The sequence below is a fragment of the Coloeus monedula genome (genome assembly GCF_965178545.1).
Source record: "Coloeus monedula genome assembly, chromosome: 13".
NCBI classification, from domain to species: Eukaryota; Metazoa; Chordata; class Aves; order Passeriformes; family Corvidae; genus Coloeus; species Coloeus monedula.
This window is the reverse complement of record NC_138793.1, coordinates 4,536,501-4,552,259: the sequence shown is the minus strand read 5'-3', so window position 1 is coordinate 4,552,259 and position 15,759 is coordinate 4,536,501. Positions and strand designations below refer to the sequence as shown.

The window sequence follows — 15,759 nt, the reverse complement described above, 5'->3', positions numbered from 1 at the left end:
AGCAACCAAAAATTAAATTATTGTCAAGACCTCCACTGAGAGCTGCACCCCCGTCTTCTCATTGTTTAATTAGCAATATTTTAATTCTACCAGTTCAAAGCCTGAAATTCCATGTAAGCTGAGGATTTCTTATTGCTGTGCACTTCTTTTCTTGCACAGACATCTATTTGTTTTTATAAATCCTGCATGTTTTTTCAGAGGAAGTAATTCTGGGATGTAATGAAAGCAAGAAACTGGCATGTGGGAAGTCTGTAATACCAAAGGATAGGACTGGGTTCTGAAGGAAATGCTCCTGTATTGGCAAAAAAGTTCAGGTGAAATTCAGGAATACCTTGCTGGTGTGTTGTCAGAACTTCACAGCATCTCAGTAAATGGTTTATGGAAGAAAGATCCACCAAGAGCACTGCAGCCATAAAATATGGCACCTGTATTTTCTTCCTTCCCTTTAAAAGGTTGCAGTATGGATATAAAAGTGATGGAAACAGTCTCGTTTCCAAATTTGATTCACTGTGCCCAATGAACCATGTGTGAGGTGAATGACAGGTCTCAGTTAAAAGATAAATCTATAAAATCACTTAAGGCATTTCTGTAACTGTCCTGCTGCTGACTACTTGATTGAGTTTAAGGTACAGGGACCTGCAGAAGTCTGGAGTCTGTAGAGATTCACTGTAAAAAGTTTACAGAATGTTTATTTGCAGTTTTCAAGAGCGTGCGGAGGGCTTTAAGCAAGCACTGCTAGTGTCTGCAGGGAATTAGGATTTGAATAATTACTGATTTTTGCTGGGGGAAGAGTCTGCAAATCTGCTGTTTATAGCTAAAATGTTTTATCTGACTTCAGTAGTATCTGTGCTACAGAGAAGGAAATCAATGTTAAAAACACGTTGCCGCATAAACCCCTGTTTTATTTAGTTCAAGTCAGTGGATTTGTACCAAGGATGAGTTTAGACTTGTTTAGTTAAAATTGTTCCCTACTGCTTTTTTTTCTTACATTTCAAATACATGTTTATTATAGTCTATTCTTTTCTAACACTTCCACAGGACACATTACAGCAAAAGCAATTTGCTTGGAAGATCATCGTGCACGAGTCAACACCTCCTTTTGTGGCCCAAGGACGAAGCCTTTAACTGAAACAAAACTGTGCAACACGAATCCCTGCCCAGCATAGTAAGTTCTCTGGGGTTTTCTGCCTGCTGGCTGTGCCCTGTACCTGCCTGTGCCACGGAAGGAATCCTCTCGGGGGCACACAGAACTGTTTGCCTGCTGGATGAACCCCTCGTGCTCTGTAACGTGAACCAGGAATTGTTTAAGATTTTCTGCCCAGATTTGGGTCTGATGCCTAAAGCAGGGGCTCCTGGGGGCTCTGTCCCCATGCTGGAGTGACACAGAGCAAATCCAGCTTTCTCAGGGGCTCCTTCTGCCGCCTTTGCTCATCTTGAATCACTAAGCCCATTTCCTGAGTAAAGTGCTACTCCCTGTGTGGAAGCTTGGCCCCATGACTCGCATTCCACATATTAGGTTAAAAGAGTCTTGTGAAGTGTAATTAGTGATATTTGGACAAAATGTCCCACAGCGTATTGTGATGCCAAGGAGAGGACTATCTAAACCAAACAAGCTGTGAGCAAAGCTCCTGGTGCCCACAGAAATAAATATGAAGGCATTGCCTGTGTGAACAGTCCTATTTTCTAAAAGATGTAAGAAAGGTGAGATGCAAAGGAAGACATTGACATATAAATAAGCACTTAGAATCCAGCTGGTCTAAATCAATTTCAAAACTAAGGGAGTTACACTGATTTATAGTAGCTGAAGTAGGGGTCCTTTGGAAAAAAAAAGTGGTGTGCTCCTATAATTAAACACAGTATTATGTGGCTTAGGATATAAATGGATAGATTAAAGGACACGGTGGCCATCTTTCTTCTGCTGGTTATTTCACTTTTGGATTCCTGGCTTTGCAACCTCAGCGTTATTTTAATTTTATATTAAAGACCAGAAAAGCTGTATTATGTTGGACAAGACATTTAAACCTCCAGAACAGGGGATTTTCTAAAGGAATATGTTGAAAAACTACAGAGTGTTTCAGTCAGTGGGAAGTAAATACTCCTGAAGATGCATTGAGGCAGAAGAAATGGAGTAGGGGTCTAGACCTGGCGTCATCTGCTGGTTTTACTCTGGGGTGATAAAAGCAACAGTAAAAGCAGTTGGCTAAGCCTGCTCCCATACTTCATAAAATGTCCCATTTAATGATGATTAATAGGAAGCATTCCTCATCTCCCCCAAGTCCCGGAGAGGATGGTAGGGCAAAGCAAAAAGATGCATATGTTCTGCAGTGACTTTGGTTTTACTTAAAAATCGATACTTTGCAATATGTTGAACAAACTGAAAAATAGTCCAGTAATAGTTCGGAATTTCCTGCACATTTAAAGAGTGCAGCAGAGTACACAAAATCCAAATGCCAGATTACACACTGTGACCACAAAACGATAGAGATAAGGTTTAAATAATGGTGCCATGTGACACAAGAGCCCCATGTTACTGCTTCAGCAGTTTCTTCAGATTGCCTTTAGCCACATGATTTTCTCAATACCAATTTTAAGTAATCTTTGTAGCCAGACACAATCTTTTCATATGCAACTTATCTTCTGCCAGGACTATTTTTATCCAATGAACACAGATGTGTATTGTCTGTGATGTCTCCAGGAGCCTTTCTAAGCTCTTTCTGCTTACCTTTTCTTTGATGTGGCATCATTATGCTATAAAACTCCACCCAAATCAGATTTATTTATATTGATCCCACACAAATTTTCTGTGTCTGTTAACCTGAGATCCTGATGTATTTTGAACATCCACTGATATATATTTACCCTGAAAATGCTGGATATCCATTTTGACACACAGTACAATGTTTTCATACTGAAATCACAGCTCTTCTGTGATTTACTACTTTAAAACAAAATTAATGAGTTGAACCCTAAAAAGAGTACAAAAAGAAAAGATGTAAAAGCCCCAAGCAACTAGTTCAACTCACTAATTCATTATTCTTAAAATCCTTAGGATATATTAATGTATGGAGCATCTACATGTAGGACCATGCCTTAAATTAACAGGTTGCCATGCAGCTGAGTGAAACTGTGCCAGGATATCTCTGCTGAGGAATCTACCCAGAAACTCACAGCATGTATTATTTCCCATAAACCCAAGACTGCCAACAGGGAAAACAAAAAAATTAGGATTAATAAATACCATGGAGAAACAAAAGAATGTTTAATAGCCAGCAAATAAAGCAAACCCAGATACACCAGGCAGAATAGGCAGGGGAAGGAGGTGGCAGATGAGGTACAAGTGTGTTGGTTTGGGGACATAAGAGAGGCTCCAGACTTGTAAAGATCAGTGAGCAATAATTGCTGCATAAGAACAAAGGTTGATTAGTCTGAGTGGGACCAAACTACTGTCCCACACAGAAAGGCACCAGCACTGCACACTGTTGTTGTTGGATTTCAGAGCTGCCAAATCTGGTCATAATTATTTAGTTATTTGAGCTAATGAAAGATTCTCTTGGATCACATCCCAGATAATCTTGGAAAATGGAAGTTTACTAGAGGACATTAAAGTAGGTTTATTGCCCTCTCCTCTGTGAAGAGGAGAGCTTTCTGGGCAGTTATGGTGAATAAACTCTTAAAATGAACACTTTTGGTCACTCTACCAATGACCATTGTCAGAAACATCAAGGCAAACTAATTAAAAGTTGTAAAACGGATTAAAACTCTTTTCCCAGAAGTTTGTCATTCATATTTATAAATCAGACAAAAAGGAAACTTCTGACGTGTTCTGGTATTACATAATGACTGACTTTTCACATTAATATTTTTTTTGTCCTTAAGTTAGTGCCTTTTACATTTTTCAGTACTTTTGGCAGTTCCTGAAGTTGCTAGACACTGAGAGCTGGGATTTCTTCTATTCCCAGTGACATTTTTCAAAAATAGGCTTTTTATAATTTTTTTACAAATTAAAATGAGCTTTTTTTTCAGGCAGATGTGAATAGACAGGCAAATGGGATGCTCTGCATCTTTCATCCAGGACAAAAAAAGTTTTCTTGTCATTAAAATTGTGTGTAAGCAGCTATTCCAGGGGTCCCAGGATTGATGCTGTGAGAAACTGTGGAAGCAGGATAGGCCAAGTGGTCAGATGTGAGACAAGAACCTTTTCCATGACATAAATTATTAAAAATTTGTCAAACTCTTTTAAAATCTTCAGTTTAATTTCAGTGCTGGGTCTTTGAATAATATTTCTCAATGAGTAATCATTTAGTCATTCATAATTTCTTCTGTTTCTTCACTTCTCTTTTCCTATCTGCTTGTGATTTATAGTCTTACATTGGGAGCCTTCAAGGACAGACACTTGGCTGCATGTTTGCAAAGTGTCCCACAAGAGCTGGGGACCCACTCAGTGCTTCAAGAATAGAAATAGTGAGCAGCTCCTGGCATTTCAAAACTGAACTTAGCCCAAGTAACTTGCAATAGCCCCTCAGACTTTGTGTCACTTCAGGGACATGACGTGGAGCTGCAGCAGCCCTGTGCCTCGAGCACACATTGCCCAACAGCTTGTGCTGGTTAAATTGCCTGTGTTTTATTTGGATTCTACATCAGCTGTCTGCCAGATTTATTAGCCTGAGGACATGTAAATCATTGAGTCAGAGAATCATAAAGAGACAGTGTGCTTTGGGTTGGAAAGGACCTTAAAGTTCATCCCATTCCGCCCCCTGCCATGGGCAGGGACACCTTCCACTATCCCAGGTTGCTCCAGGCCCTGTCCAGCCTGGCTTGGAACACTTCCAGGGATGGGGCAGCCACAGCTTTTGTGGGCACCCTGTGCCAGGGCCTGCCCACCCTCCCAGGGAACAATTTCTTCCTTATATCTAATCTAAACCTGCCCTCCTTCAGCTTAAAGCCATTTCCCCTTTTCCTTGTACATTCCCTTGTGAAAAGTTCCCCTCCAGCTCTCTTCCAGGCTCCCCTCAGGTGCTGGAAGTCTGCACTTAGGTCACCCTGGAGCCTTCTCCAGGCTGAACAATCCCAACTCTCTCAGCCTTTCAGAGCCTTTTCATTTCCTCAAGACACCAGTGACAGGACTGCTGCTTTTAGCAAGGAAGTTCTTTTTGATGAATAATGGGCCAGTAAGGTTTGACAGAAATGCCAACATTTGTCACCCTGTGTGAGCATATCTCAGCACAAACAGGGTTGGTACATACTCAGCTAAATTCTGTCTTAGCTAATTACATCTTCTAATTATATCTTCTAAATACTCCGCCAGCCTCAACAGCAGCATCTCTCTCAGTCCCTGTGGAATTCCAGATTCCAGGTCAGATTCATAGGCAAGCTGGTTCTAGTAGATAAAAGCTATAAATAAACAATACTTGTTTTTCTAGTTGTGTGACTTTCATCCCTAGCAGAAAGTCCCATGCTTTGAAAATAGATTATGTAACTGCAGCTTTTTGATTGCTTCAGCAGATACCAGTCCATCAGGAGATAGGCTGAGCAGAATTCCCTGGATAATTCATGTTTGATAGGTGGCTCATTTGTATCGATTTTCTAAAGCTAACTGCACTCCTGTGTTTCTAACGTGTTTCCTCCTTTCAGCTGGTCAGCAGGTGAATGGAGCACGTGCAGCAAGTCTTGTGGAGGGGGACAGCAAAGTCGTCTTGTTCAGTGTGTGCAGAAAAGGGCTTTCCAAAGAGAGGAGGTGGTGGCCCATTCCCTGTGTCCTGTCAGCACCCCAGCACAGGTGCAGGTGTGCAGTAGTCAGGATTGCCCACCCGAATGGAGCCCTGGCCCGTGGTCTCAGGTAATTTGGAGAAAAGCATACATTTTTGTCTGCTAGCATAATGAAAATACTGCAAAAAACTCTCCTCAAAAAGAAGAATAGTGCAGACTTTGTGGAGATCAGTGCTTTGCAAGTGGCTTCATTCATGAAGATAATATGTAAACCATTTTTGTATAAACATGTGAACTAAATGTGCATTGTAACCAGCCTTCAGAAGAGCTGGCACACGATGGCTTCCCAGAAGTGGGCATGTGTTGTTCTTTTAGGTGCATACAAACAGATGGGTAACTTTCTGGATTCATAATTTAAGGCTCTATGAATTCTTCATAGAGCCAACAGCCCTCTATGAGATTACTACCCAAGCAATATTAAATTCTCTCAGAGATGGCAGGCAGGCAAGGAATGAAGAAATACTTGGGGTTAGAGTTGCATATTAATGCCCATGCATATATGGATTGTGGGTTGGTAAATTTGTGATTTACACATTCACTACTTACTTCTGTGCTTTGCCTTTGTTAGAGTAACTCTCCTACAAGCAGTGCTGCTGCAGGTATTTATTTCCATGAGGGCAGATTCCTATGTGTGCACACCCTGCTTTACACAGCTACCTGACACTCAACCACCTGAGCTAAAAACCACACAAAACTCAGCTCTGCTCCATCTTTCACTGTGGTTGATAGTGTTCATGTAAGGGTAAATGAAGCACTGACACATTTGGGATTTAAGAGAGAGTTGACAGTACCCTTATAAAAGGACCTACATTCATTTTATTTTTCCATCCTTGTTTAGTGAGATTCAAGATGGATTTCAATTAGCTGAAAAATGTATTACTTATGTGTTCTATTCTTGGTACTGTTGCTCTTTGGGTGTTCAAGAACATCTTGACCTCAGCACTCCCAGCTGAGCACGAACTGCCCTTACAGGGAGTGCCCTGTAATGCACCATAGCAGATGAGTAACTACTCAACAGTCCATCACAACACTCAAAAAAGAACTTTTTCTTCCAGTGTATCTGAAGGAAACCTGAGTGTGGCACGAGGTTATATAAACCAGGTCTTCAAATGCATTCACACTTTCAAACTTCCTTTCCTCTTAAATAAATAAGACAATTACGAAAAATCCGTCTTCCTCCTCTTTAAGAGGTGTAAAATTCAAGTTGGGATTTTCAAATAAGCCCATAAAAATTAAGTTTGTCAGTGCTGCTGAAATGTAGTGAACAGGCCTATTGAGCAAGTTAGTAAAGATTTTAAGATTCAGCTGAAAGCTGTTATATTGCAGACTTAAAGATGTTAAGAGGAAAAAAATGTGTAAAATCAGAGAATCGTAGAATGGTTTAGGTTGGAAGGGACCTTAAAGCTCATCCAGTCCTGCTCCCTGCCATGGGCAGGGACACCTCCCACTGTCCCAGGCTGCTCCAAGCCCCAATGTCCAGCCTGGCCTTGGGCACTGCCAGGGATCCAGGGGCAGCCCCAGCTGCTCTGGGCACCCTGTGCCAGGGCCTGCCCACCCTCCCAGGGAACAATTCCTTCCTAACATCTAATCTAAACCCAGCTTGTCTGCACAAATCAGTGTCATTTTAAATGAAAAGATCATTTTCTTTTTTTGGGGGAAGGGTTAAACCCACAGATTTTCAGTGTGCAGGTATTTCTGTTGTATCCTCAGCACAACTGTGCTTTCATGAAATCTTCTAAAAACATTTGTAATTTGATACACGGAGTGATTCTGCCTTGGAACATGCCCCATAATTATTAGTAGAAAGAACAGTAAGAAGAGGATGCAAGAAGGTAGGAAGCTGGCAGCATTATTTCAGGGCTTTTCACTTAATTTCATCACAAATGGCTCATTCAGGCATTTTTTTGTATGTAAGGCAGTGAAAACCACAGCGTGTCTGTTCCACTGAAGCACGGCTCAGCAATGCATATTTATTCTGGTGACTCGTCCTAAGCTACATTTGGCAACTCAAATATCTCCTTAACCATTGTCTATATCAGATTCTGTCTTGTGGTGAGATTCCTTTGGTGAAGGAGTTATGTATGGATTCCCTGGGCAGTTTTCTCTGCCTCGATCTCATCCCTCTAGGCGAAGGTGAGGACAAAATGACAAATAGCTGAGAGCATTTTGCCGTGGGAGATTCTGTGATGGGAGCTTAGGACCAGCTTTCAACTATGCTGAGCAGGGAAAAAAAGCATTTTGCTCACAAAAGCGTTTTGCTCACAAGTCCAACTTAAGTCATCTGTAGAAGAGAGATGTTATTTGTCTGTTCTACATGGGGGCTGAGAGAGTTCACAGCTTACATTAAGAAAGCACTTAGGACAACGTTTTAGAAGTGACACACAGATGTTACTGTATTTACCAACAGAATTTCAAGTTTACTTATATCACGATGGCAGCTGCACAGCACATTAGCCATGCTTTCTGTGCTCTGCTGGAAAATGCAAATAATGCCAATTTTCATTTCCTCCAGTCCAAATAAGTGTTTCTTTCCATCACAGTGCTCCAAGACTTGTGGGAGAGGTATTAAGAAACGGGATGTCTACTGCAAGAGTACTGGCTCTCCTGAGGTGAAAATCTTGCCTGAAAGCATATGCAGCACAGAGCCCAAGCCTGAGTCCCAGCAGACCTGTGTGCTCGGACGCTGTCCCAAAAATGACCGGCTCCAGTGGGTGATTTCTTCCTGGAGTGAGGTAAAGTGGTGCAGTTTCATTGCTCACTGCCTGCCCTGGCTGCTCTTGGAAATGTTGGCTCAGGGACACACACATACCATGGGAAGGAAGGAAAGCTGAGCTGTCGTTGGAAAATCAGGTGTTGTAGGCGAGGTGCTGTAAACCCCAGACGTTGATAGATGTAGCCCAGTGTCTTTTTTAGCCACTGACTTGAGTTCATATTTCAGTTTACACTTCACGGAACGTGGGCTTTGTGGGATTAGTTCTGTGAAGCTTTTGTAGTGCACAGTTTGGGGTGTGTCCCACATCACACACTCCCCTTTATCTGTGTGTGTTTGTGAGGCTGCAGAAGCTGTGCTTTGCCTTTGCAGTGCTCAGCCTCCTGCGGGCCCGGCCTGCGGCGGCGAGAACTCAAATGCGGCGAGAAAAGCATCCACGGGAAATTGCTCACCTTCCCTCAGAGGAGATGCAGGAACATCAAGAAACCAAACACCAACCTGGAGGAAGCTTGTAACAAGGGAGCCTGTCCATCCCAGACATTGTATAACATGGTGTCTGGCTGGTATTCCTCGCCCTGGCAGCAGGTAGGAATGGGAAATCAGAGGTGGGATGGCACAGAGGAGCTGCCTCCAGTGCTAAGAGTCCCTCCTGCACATTCCCTAAGGAGGACCACACCACTCAGCCACTGAGATGGGATGCAGCTGGTCCACATCCATCATGTACTTCGGTGCAGCTCATTTCTTCATCCTGAAACTGAAGAATGTCACCTAAAAACGTTATTCATGCTTGAGAGGCACTACATTCCACACTCATTTTCCAACACTTTCTTCTCAGTCTTCTTCAAAGTGCACTGTGGTTGAACTACTGCATGTCTCTATGCACAATATATTTGAGCATCTGCACAGATTGCCTGGAATTCCCTAAATACTGTGATTAATTGTGGGATCAGTCTGTATTTGTTTCTACATTCTTGCAAACAAGCTTCTGTATTTCTGGAACTTATCTACTTTATGAGTCATATATCAATGAGACATGCACTTATTTAATAATATGTACATGAAACAATGTATGCCTGACAATCGCAATCAGATGAAAATGATCACATCTATCTTAAGGACAACTTTTCATGAAACACATACAAGTAAAAGGCTTATTAATTTTAAAATACTTCATAGCTCTTCCTGCAAACACATAGTGGTTTTCCCCAGATACTGCCATAATTATGGTTCCAGTGGGAGTTTTATCTGTGTTCAGGCAGCAGGGTTGGGCCCAGAGGCTTAGACATCAAAAGAAATTGATGCACACAATCAGGAACAGGTTTCTAAAATGTTCTGTTTCTGTCTCGATGCCTAAGTAAGGAACCAGATTTTCAGCTGAGTCCTTAAATAACCAAAAGACACACGTCTTTGAAAAGTTGGCCCTGATGGGGATTGGTGAACAGCAGCACACCTGATCCTGCCCTCTCTTGCTTTGAAAGTCTCATTTGAGGCCCTTGAAAGCTCCCTCTTTGGCTTTCAGGGGCTCCCTGAGTCTGTGCCATGAAAGACAAGGTTTTTTTTCCCCTCTGCTCAGTGCACGGTGACCTGTGGCGGGGGAGTGCAGACCCGGAGCGTGCAGTGCCTGCTCCAGGGCAGACCAGCTGCTGGCTGCCTGCCCCAGCAGAAACCAGCGGTCCTGAGAGCCTGCAACACCAACTTCTGCCCAGTCCCTGTGAAAAGAGGTAAAACTCAGCTCTAGATTGCTGCAGCAGGCTTAGTTGCTTAGAGTTCTATACCCAGCAAACATCACCTTTTCGCTACACCACTGATCTGGCCTGTTCCTTCATAAATGTTTTTTTCCCAGACTTCCAGATTTACAATAACTCTCTGATATTAACAGCATCTCTCTTCACCAAGTGAGCCCTCTTAAAGCAAACTTGTGAGTACAACTGGCACTGGAGATTTTAAAAAGAGGGATATGTTACAAAAAAGTCTGTGAAAAAGTCATGCTGTTTGGTTCCGAGCTGCACCTTTTTACTGTCTTGTTGAATAACAGGCATTCTATGCTGGTACTGTTTTGTGATTAATAATACCAACTTTGGAACTAAGCAATAAGAATTTGCCATTTACTTTTAGTCTTTCAGATTGCATCCAGATCCTGGGATTCCAAAATGTCCTTCTTTTCTTACTGCTTCTGGCCAGTGCATGACATGCAGTCAGAGAACATGAAATTAAGGTCTCTCTCCACTTTCATGTCTGCTCTATCCCTCCACCTCTTCAGCGTGAGAAGGGAGAGGGGAGCAAGAGGTTTTGTGCCGCTTGGAATGGCAGAAGGGGAATTCTCTCAGCACCAGCGCAGACAGAGAGTGGTGCATTACCCCATTCCAGAGATTTGTGTACAGGATGGTTACTGTTTGTGACTCCTTCCTAACTGCATGAAAAAAGCTCATGGAGGCCCATGTTTGTCCCACATAATCTGGTTATCTAGGCGTGCTAAAGCACTTTAAACAGTAACTCAAAATACTGCACATTAATTGACTTGTTACCTTTTTAAAACTGGGAGCTGGAAGCAACCTCTATAAAACATAGGGTGGATTGCAAGAGAAAGGTGGTAATGGAGCTGGGAGCAGAGGTCAAGCTCTGGCCCTGCATCTTGTAAATTGACATTAGCCAACCACCCCCACGTCTGCCCCAATTCCTGACATTCCCTGTGAAACCCAGTGAGACCCTAACAGACCATTCTGCTGCATCAGCTCGAGACATGCAGGGTATCAGCCTCATCTATCAGGGGACCTGAATCCAAACAAGGATATGGAGATGAAATGCTCCTAAAAGGGCTAAGTAAATAGTTCTGCTGTTTTTATCAGTAAATGTTGCTAACACTTCAAATTAACATTCCTAAAAGGTTCTGCTGTACTTTGGAGTTTCTGTATAACTTCCTTTTCTGTTAGGATATAGCAAGGACTTTTCTTTCACCCCTGTTTTCCCCTTTTATATTTCATGTCTGAAGTACTGTCTGTTATTAATTTTGGCCTTGGCCTGTTTCTCTCTCTCCTCACATCTGCAGGAGCCCTTTCCCCTTTATTATACCTGGGTCGTCAGGCTCTAGAGATCAATTATCTCCTTGCTGCTCTCTAACTTTCTGTCTAAAGCAGCAAAAAGAGAGGAAACCAGCTGTGCTGGAATCATATCGAAGCAAATCAGTCTCCATTATCAGCCATGCAGCTCCAGCTCAGTGATCACAGACAAGAAATTAATGTTTCAGGGAGAGTTTGCACACTTTCCTAGACAAACTGGGTCATTTCCATCCTGCTCTAGATGCAGTTACGGTCACCGTAACTCGTAGTAAATCCAGCTGCTTCAAATGAATGAAAATCTGAACAACTTATAAATACTTGGGTAAATAGAAATAAGGAACTGACTGCCTGATCCCCATCCACTGAATTTTGTGGGACTCTTTGTGTTCCTTCCAATAGTCCTTGGGTTAGGTCCCAATTTCAGCCCTACCTCTGCAATATTAGCATTGCCTTCTGATCTTCAAAGGGGGCATAAAGATTTATTATCGTGGCCTCCTCAGTGCTTATACTTTCTTTTTAAACAGTAATTTTTAATTTTTTTTTTTTTTAATTCACCCTTTCATAGCAGGAGACCTCCTTCCTGTCCAGATCAGAACAGCTTTCCTTCCTTTGTGTGATGTGTGCTTTTCATCTGTTGTCTGCTTTGGGTCCTCCCAAATTCTGTCTGGTGGCAGCAGATGAAGGAGTGGGAAGGCTGGTGCTGAACTCCCAGCTGGATCCTTCCTGACACTCCATGCAGAACAGAAAGGCAATGCTGTGGAGTGGGAAGGCTGCAGTTCAGTCCTGAGCTCCCCAGTTCCTGTTCAAGAGACGTATTTTCTTTCCATACCATTAGAATTTAAAGACAAACTCATGTTTTTAAAACCTGAGGAAAAAAATGGCATATTTTAAAAGAATTATTTTTATTATTAAATTATTTTATTTTTCATTCAAATAAATTTGAGGGTGATAAAGGCATACAAATCACCTTTGCCATCATATAAAAGGGAATAAAAAAAGAGCAGTGGTGATTAAACCAAAGAAGTTCCTATAGAGAGAGGGAAATGACTCCTGGCCCACGGAACATGCAGAATTTGTCTGCTCTGTGAGGGAGCATTTATCTGCTGTGACTCAGTAACTGATCTGAGAATGCAGACAGTGGTGGCTAGATTTTTGTTCAGTCTCCTTGTAAATTCCTTTTATTGACCATGTAAACAGTAGTTCTGAGAGTTGAACGAAATCTTTTCCCATGCTCACAGGAGATTTCAGTCTAGCTATAAATTTTGCTAAACCCCATTGAGTCTTACTGCTCTCTCAGACATGGTGAATTTGTTTATAAATCACCTGTATGAATCATCACTCTGCTCTTTTAAAGAAACATAAACCATCCCCTGCAAAACTGGAGAGAGGAGCAGATATGAGGTGTTTTTAAAGCATTGGAGCTGTGTGTATAAATGATATCTGTACATAAATTGAAGAGAAATAAGATTTTAATTGAAAAATATGATTTGGCTCTATTTGTAATTAAAAGCTGGGCTTTTGAGAACTAACCTTGGTTAGTCAGTCTCTTCTCCCATTGCAGTTAATTAAGATTTTGGCAACATGGCATAGTCAAAGTCCTAAGAGCCTGACTCATGACACCTAACTGAAGTGTCTGAGAAAAGAGATTTCTGAGCTTCATTGCAGAGTGGAAGAGAGAGAAACAAGTCCCTCCAGAAAGTGCTGGAATGCAAGCACAGAGCAGAGCACTTTGTGCAGGGCCCAGGCATTCCGAGTTCCGTGAGTTCTGTGTGCAGGTAAACTCCACGTGATGATGATGCTGGCAACCAGCAGCTGGCATCAAGCATGGAGTAGGTTCATTTGTATGAGTGCCTGGCTTTAGAACAACAGTTGTAATCAAAGATGTAAATACAGATGGCTTTTTTTATCCACTAATGTGGAACTTCCTCTTGCTTTCCTGAGCTACAAAGTGTGCTCCAAAATTTTTAATTCCTTCAGCTTTTGACCCCAGTGCAATATTAGCTCTATCTCAACCAAGTTAACAAATCTCTTAACAAAAATTTAATGCGTCTTAAGTTAAAGCAAGAATCTAGTATTTCTAGTAAGCTCGTTCATGTTTCCTCTTCTGTGAATCGAGTCACCCATCGTGTTTTTAACGTTACCAAATGCATACAAGGGTGTGGGATTATTGCAGACTTGCTAAAACACAGTCTTACCATGCTTGGGTTTCTCTCCTTCAGATGATCCTTCTTGTGTGGATTTCTTCACTTGGTGTCATCTGGTGCCCCAGCATGGTGTCTGTAACCACAAATTTTATGGCAAGCAATGTTGTAAATCATGCACGAAGAAGAACTGATAGCAGCGTGTTATCTGAACCCTTCAGTGACAGGATTCTCTTCTTCAATTTATGTTGGAATTATCTCTGCTTTGAGGCAAGACATGGTGCCACATAAACCACTGATGGAAGAGACATTTTTTCTAAGGGAATGTCTGAGGTACAGTAATTGTTGGATATATGTTGAAAACAGAATGTTTCTTTCTTTTTTTTTTCTTAATTTGCTGACCTCACTAAAGCACAGGGTACTATGGATCACTTGAACACTGTGACTCCAGGGGAAGTTCTTCTTTCTTTAAAAGTGTCCTTTTGCACTGTCACATGTTACGAGGAAGAAATTAAGGCAAGGGAGCCTTTTCTGGCTGATTTACCAGAATGCAAAGCAGGAGAGCTTGGGACCTGGAGGAGGAAGGCTGCAGCGTGGCAGCAGGACAGATCACACCATCAGAGGCGTGTCCTTTCCTATTTTTGGTGACTGTTGTGAGGGTGAGGAAGCTGTTTGCTGCCCCGGGGGGACATCCCGATGGCTGTGGGCTGGAGAAGGCAGCGTCACACGTGTGGCTACCAGAAGTAAATAGTGCACTACAAAGATATATGGTGCTTCTCTACCAGACTTGCTGCTGGAAAAGCAAGTTTTGCATCATGCTAATGTTTTTATAATTTTTGAAGAATTCATTTTCTGCTTTGTGTAGAAACTCAGAGGTGGTTAACTAGTAACTTGAAATGTATTCCTAGAAATATGCAGCATTAGAATATTTGGACTTTTAATATTGCTGTGTTACAAGTAAAATAGATTTTCATATTTCAACTAACTCAAGGAACTCAGTTTGATTGAGATCAATGGTTATGTTTTCAACTTTCTAAGCTCATTAGATATGTAATTTTAAAGTTTAAACGTGATATTTTTAAGTAGTTTTGTTTCAGAAGCTAGATTGTTTGAATGCCAAGATACTGAAGAATGTCTTCCTTCTAATCTCAAATATCTCTGCAAATTTTGATTCATCCATTACCCAAAGGAAATAACAAGAATATTACACTCCATTAATTCATGCTGAACTTCTCTAAACAGTTATTTATTCACATTACACAAAAAAAAAAGCATGAAAAGATAAGTGGATTATTTACTCTTACCAAATAAAGGTCAATTCTATTTTTATACACTCTCCTAATAGTCATATTTAGTTCAGAATTCACCAGCAAACAAAAGAATGGTAAACATGCTGATCTTTGTGGCCATTTGGTATCAAGATGTTTGATGGCGCCATGTATCAAATGGTGCCATTCAGAAGGTTTCTGCATCGAAAAACCCCGACCTATTTGCCAAACCCATTCTGAGACAGAGCTGTGTCCTACTGTAATTTTCTGGGGAGTGCCTGTGAGGGGCATATTTATCTAATTCCACCCAATCCCACAACTTTGTTTGATGAATGTAGTTCAGTTTGAGTGTTTTTTTTAAAGTATGGTTTCAGCGTAGGATTAGCCAGCTCAGCACTAATGCCAGACAGTGGTCACTTAAAATTAGCAGTTCCTTCTGAAACAATTTAAATTAAAAACATGTATTCTGTGATACTTTAGGAAATGATTGGAAACATATCTCAGCCTAAACTCCTCTGTCTTGATATTGGATATTGTGTAATTATAACCTTTTTTCTAGGAAAACTACAAGGTTGTTTTTGTTTTGTTTTTATAATTGTGTCCTTTTTATTATTTGATGTAAAATAATTAATTTATTAATGCATAGCTTTTCCTTTATATTTCTCTGCTCACTTCCTTAAGTGACAACTGAGGAAAGAAAATGGTAGTGTCACAAAGTATGAATTATGGTGTAAAAAAAGCAAAAACTATAAGTGTAATATTTAATTATTTTATAAGCTTTGTAATAAAATACTCTAACTGTTTCATTATATTTGGAA

General features: G+C 41.3%; 1 protein-coding gene across 2 annotated transcripts in view; it reads left to right on the top strand.

Moving 5' to 3' along the window:
- ADAMTS18 (ADAM metallopeptidase with thrombospondin type 1 motif 18) overlaps positions 1 to 13,867 on the top strand; it is a gene marked incomplete at both ends in the record, with an annotated part of 75,059 nt that extends 61,192 nt beyond the window's left edge. For both annotated transcript variants that reach the window (XM_082290317.1, XM_082290316.1), the window contains 6 exons: positions 1,039 to 1,165; positions 5,632 to 5,836; positions 8,307 to 8,498; positions 8,849 to 9,061; positions 10,050 to 10,197; positions 13,752 to 13,867. In XM_082290317.1, the coding sequence (XP_082146443.1) occupies positions 1,039 to 1,165; positions 5,632 to 5,836; positions 8,307 to 8,498; positions 8,849 to 9,061; positions 10,050 to 10,197; positions 13,752 to 13,867 (1,001 nt within the window). The remainder of the gene's footprint in view (positions 1 to 1,038; positions 1,166 to 5,631; positions 5,837 to 8,306; positions 8,499 to 8,848; positions 9,062 to 10,049; positions 10,198 to 13,751) is intronic.
- Between the last annotated feature and the right edge of the window lie 1,892 nt (positions 13,868 to 15,759).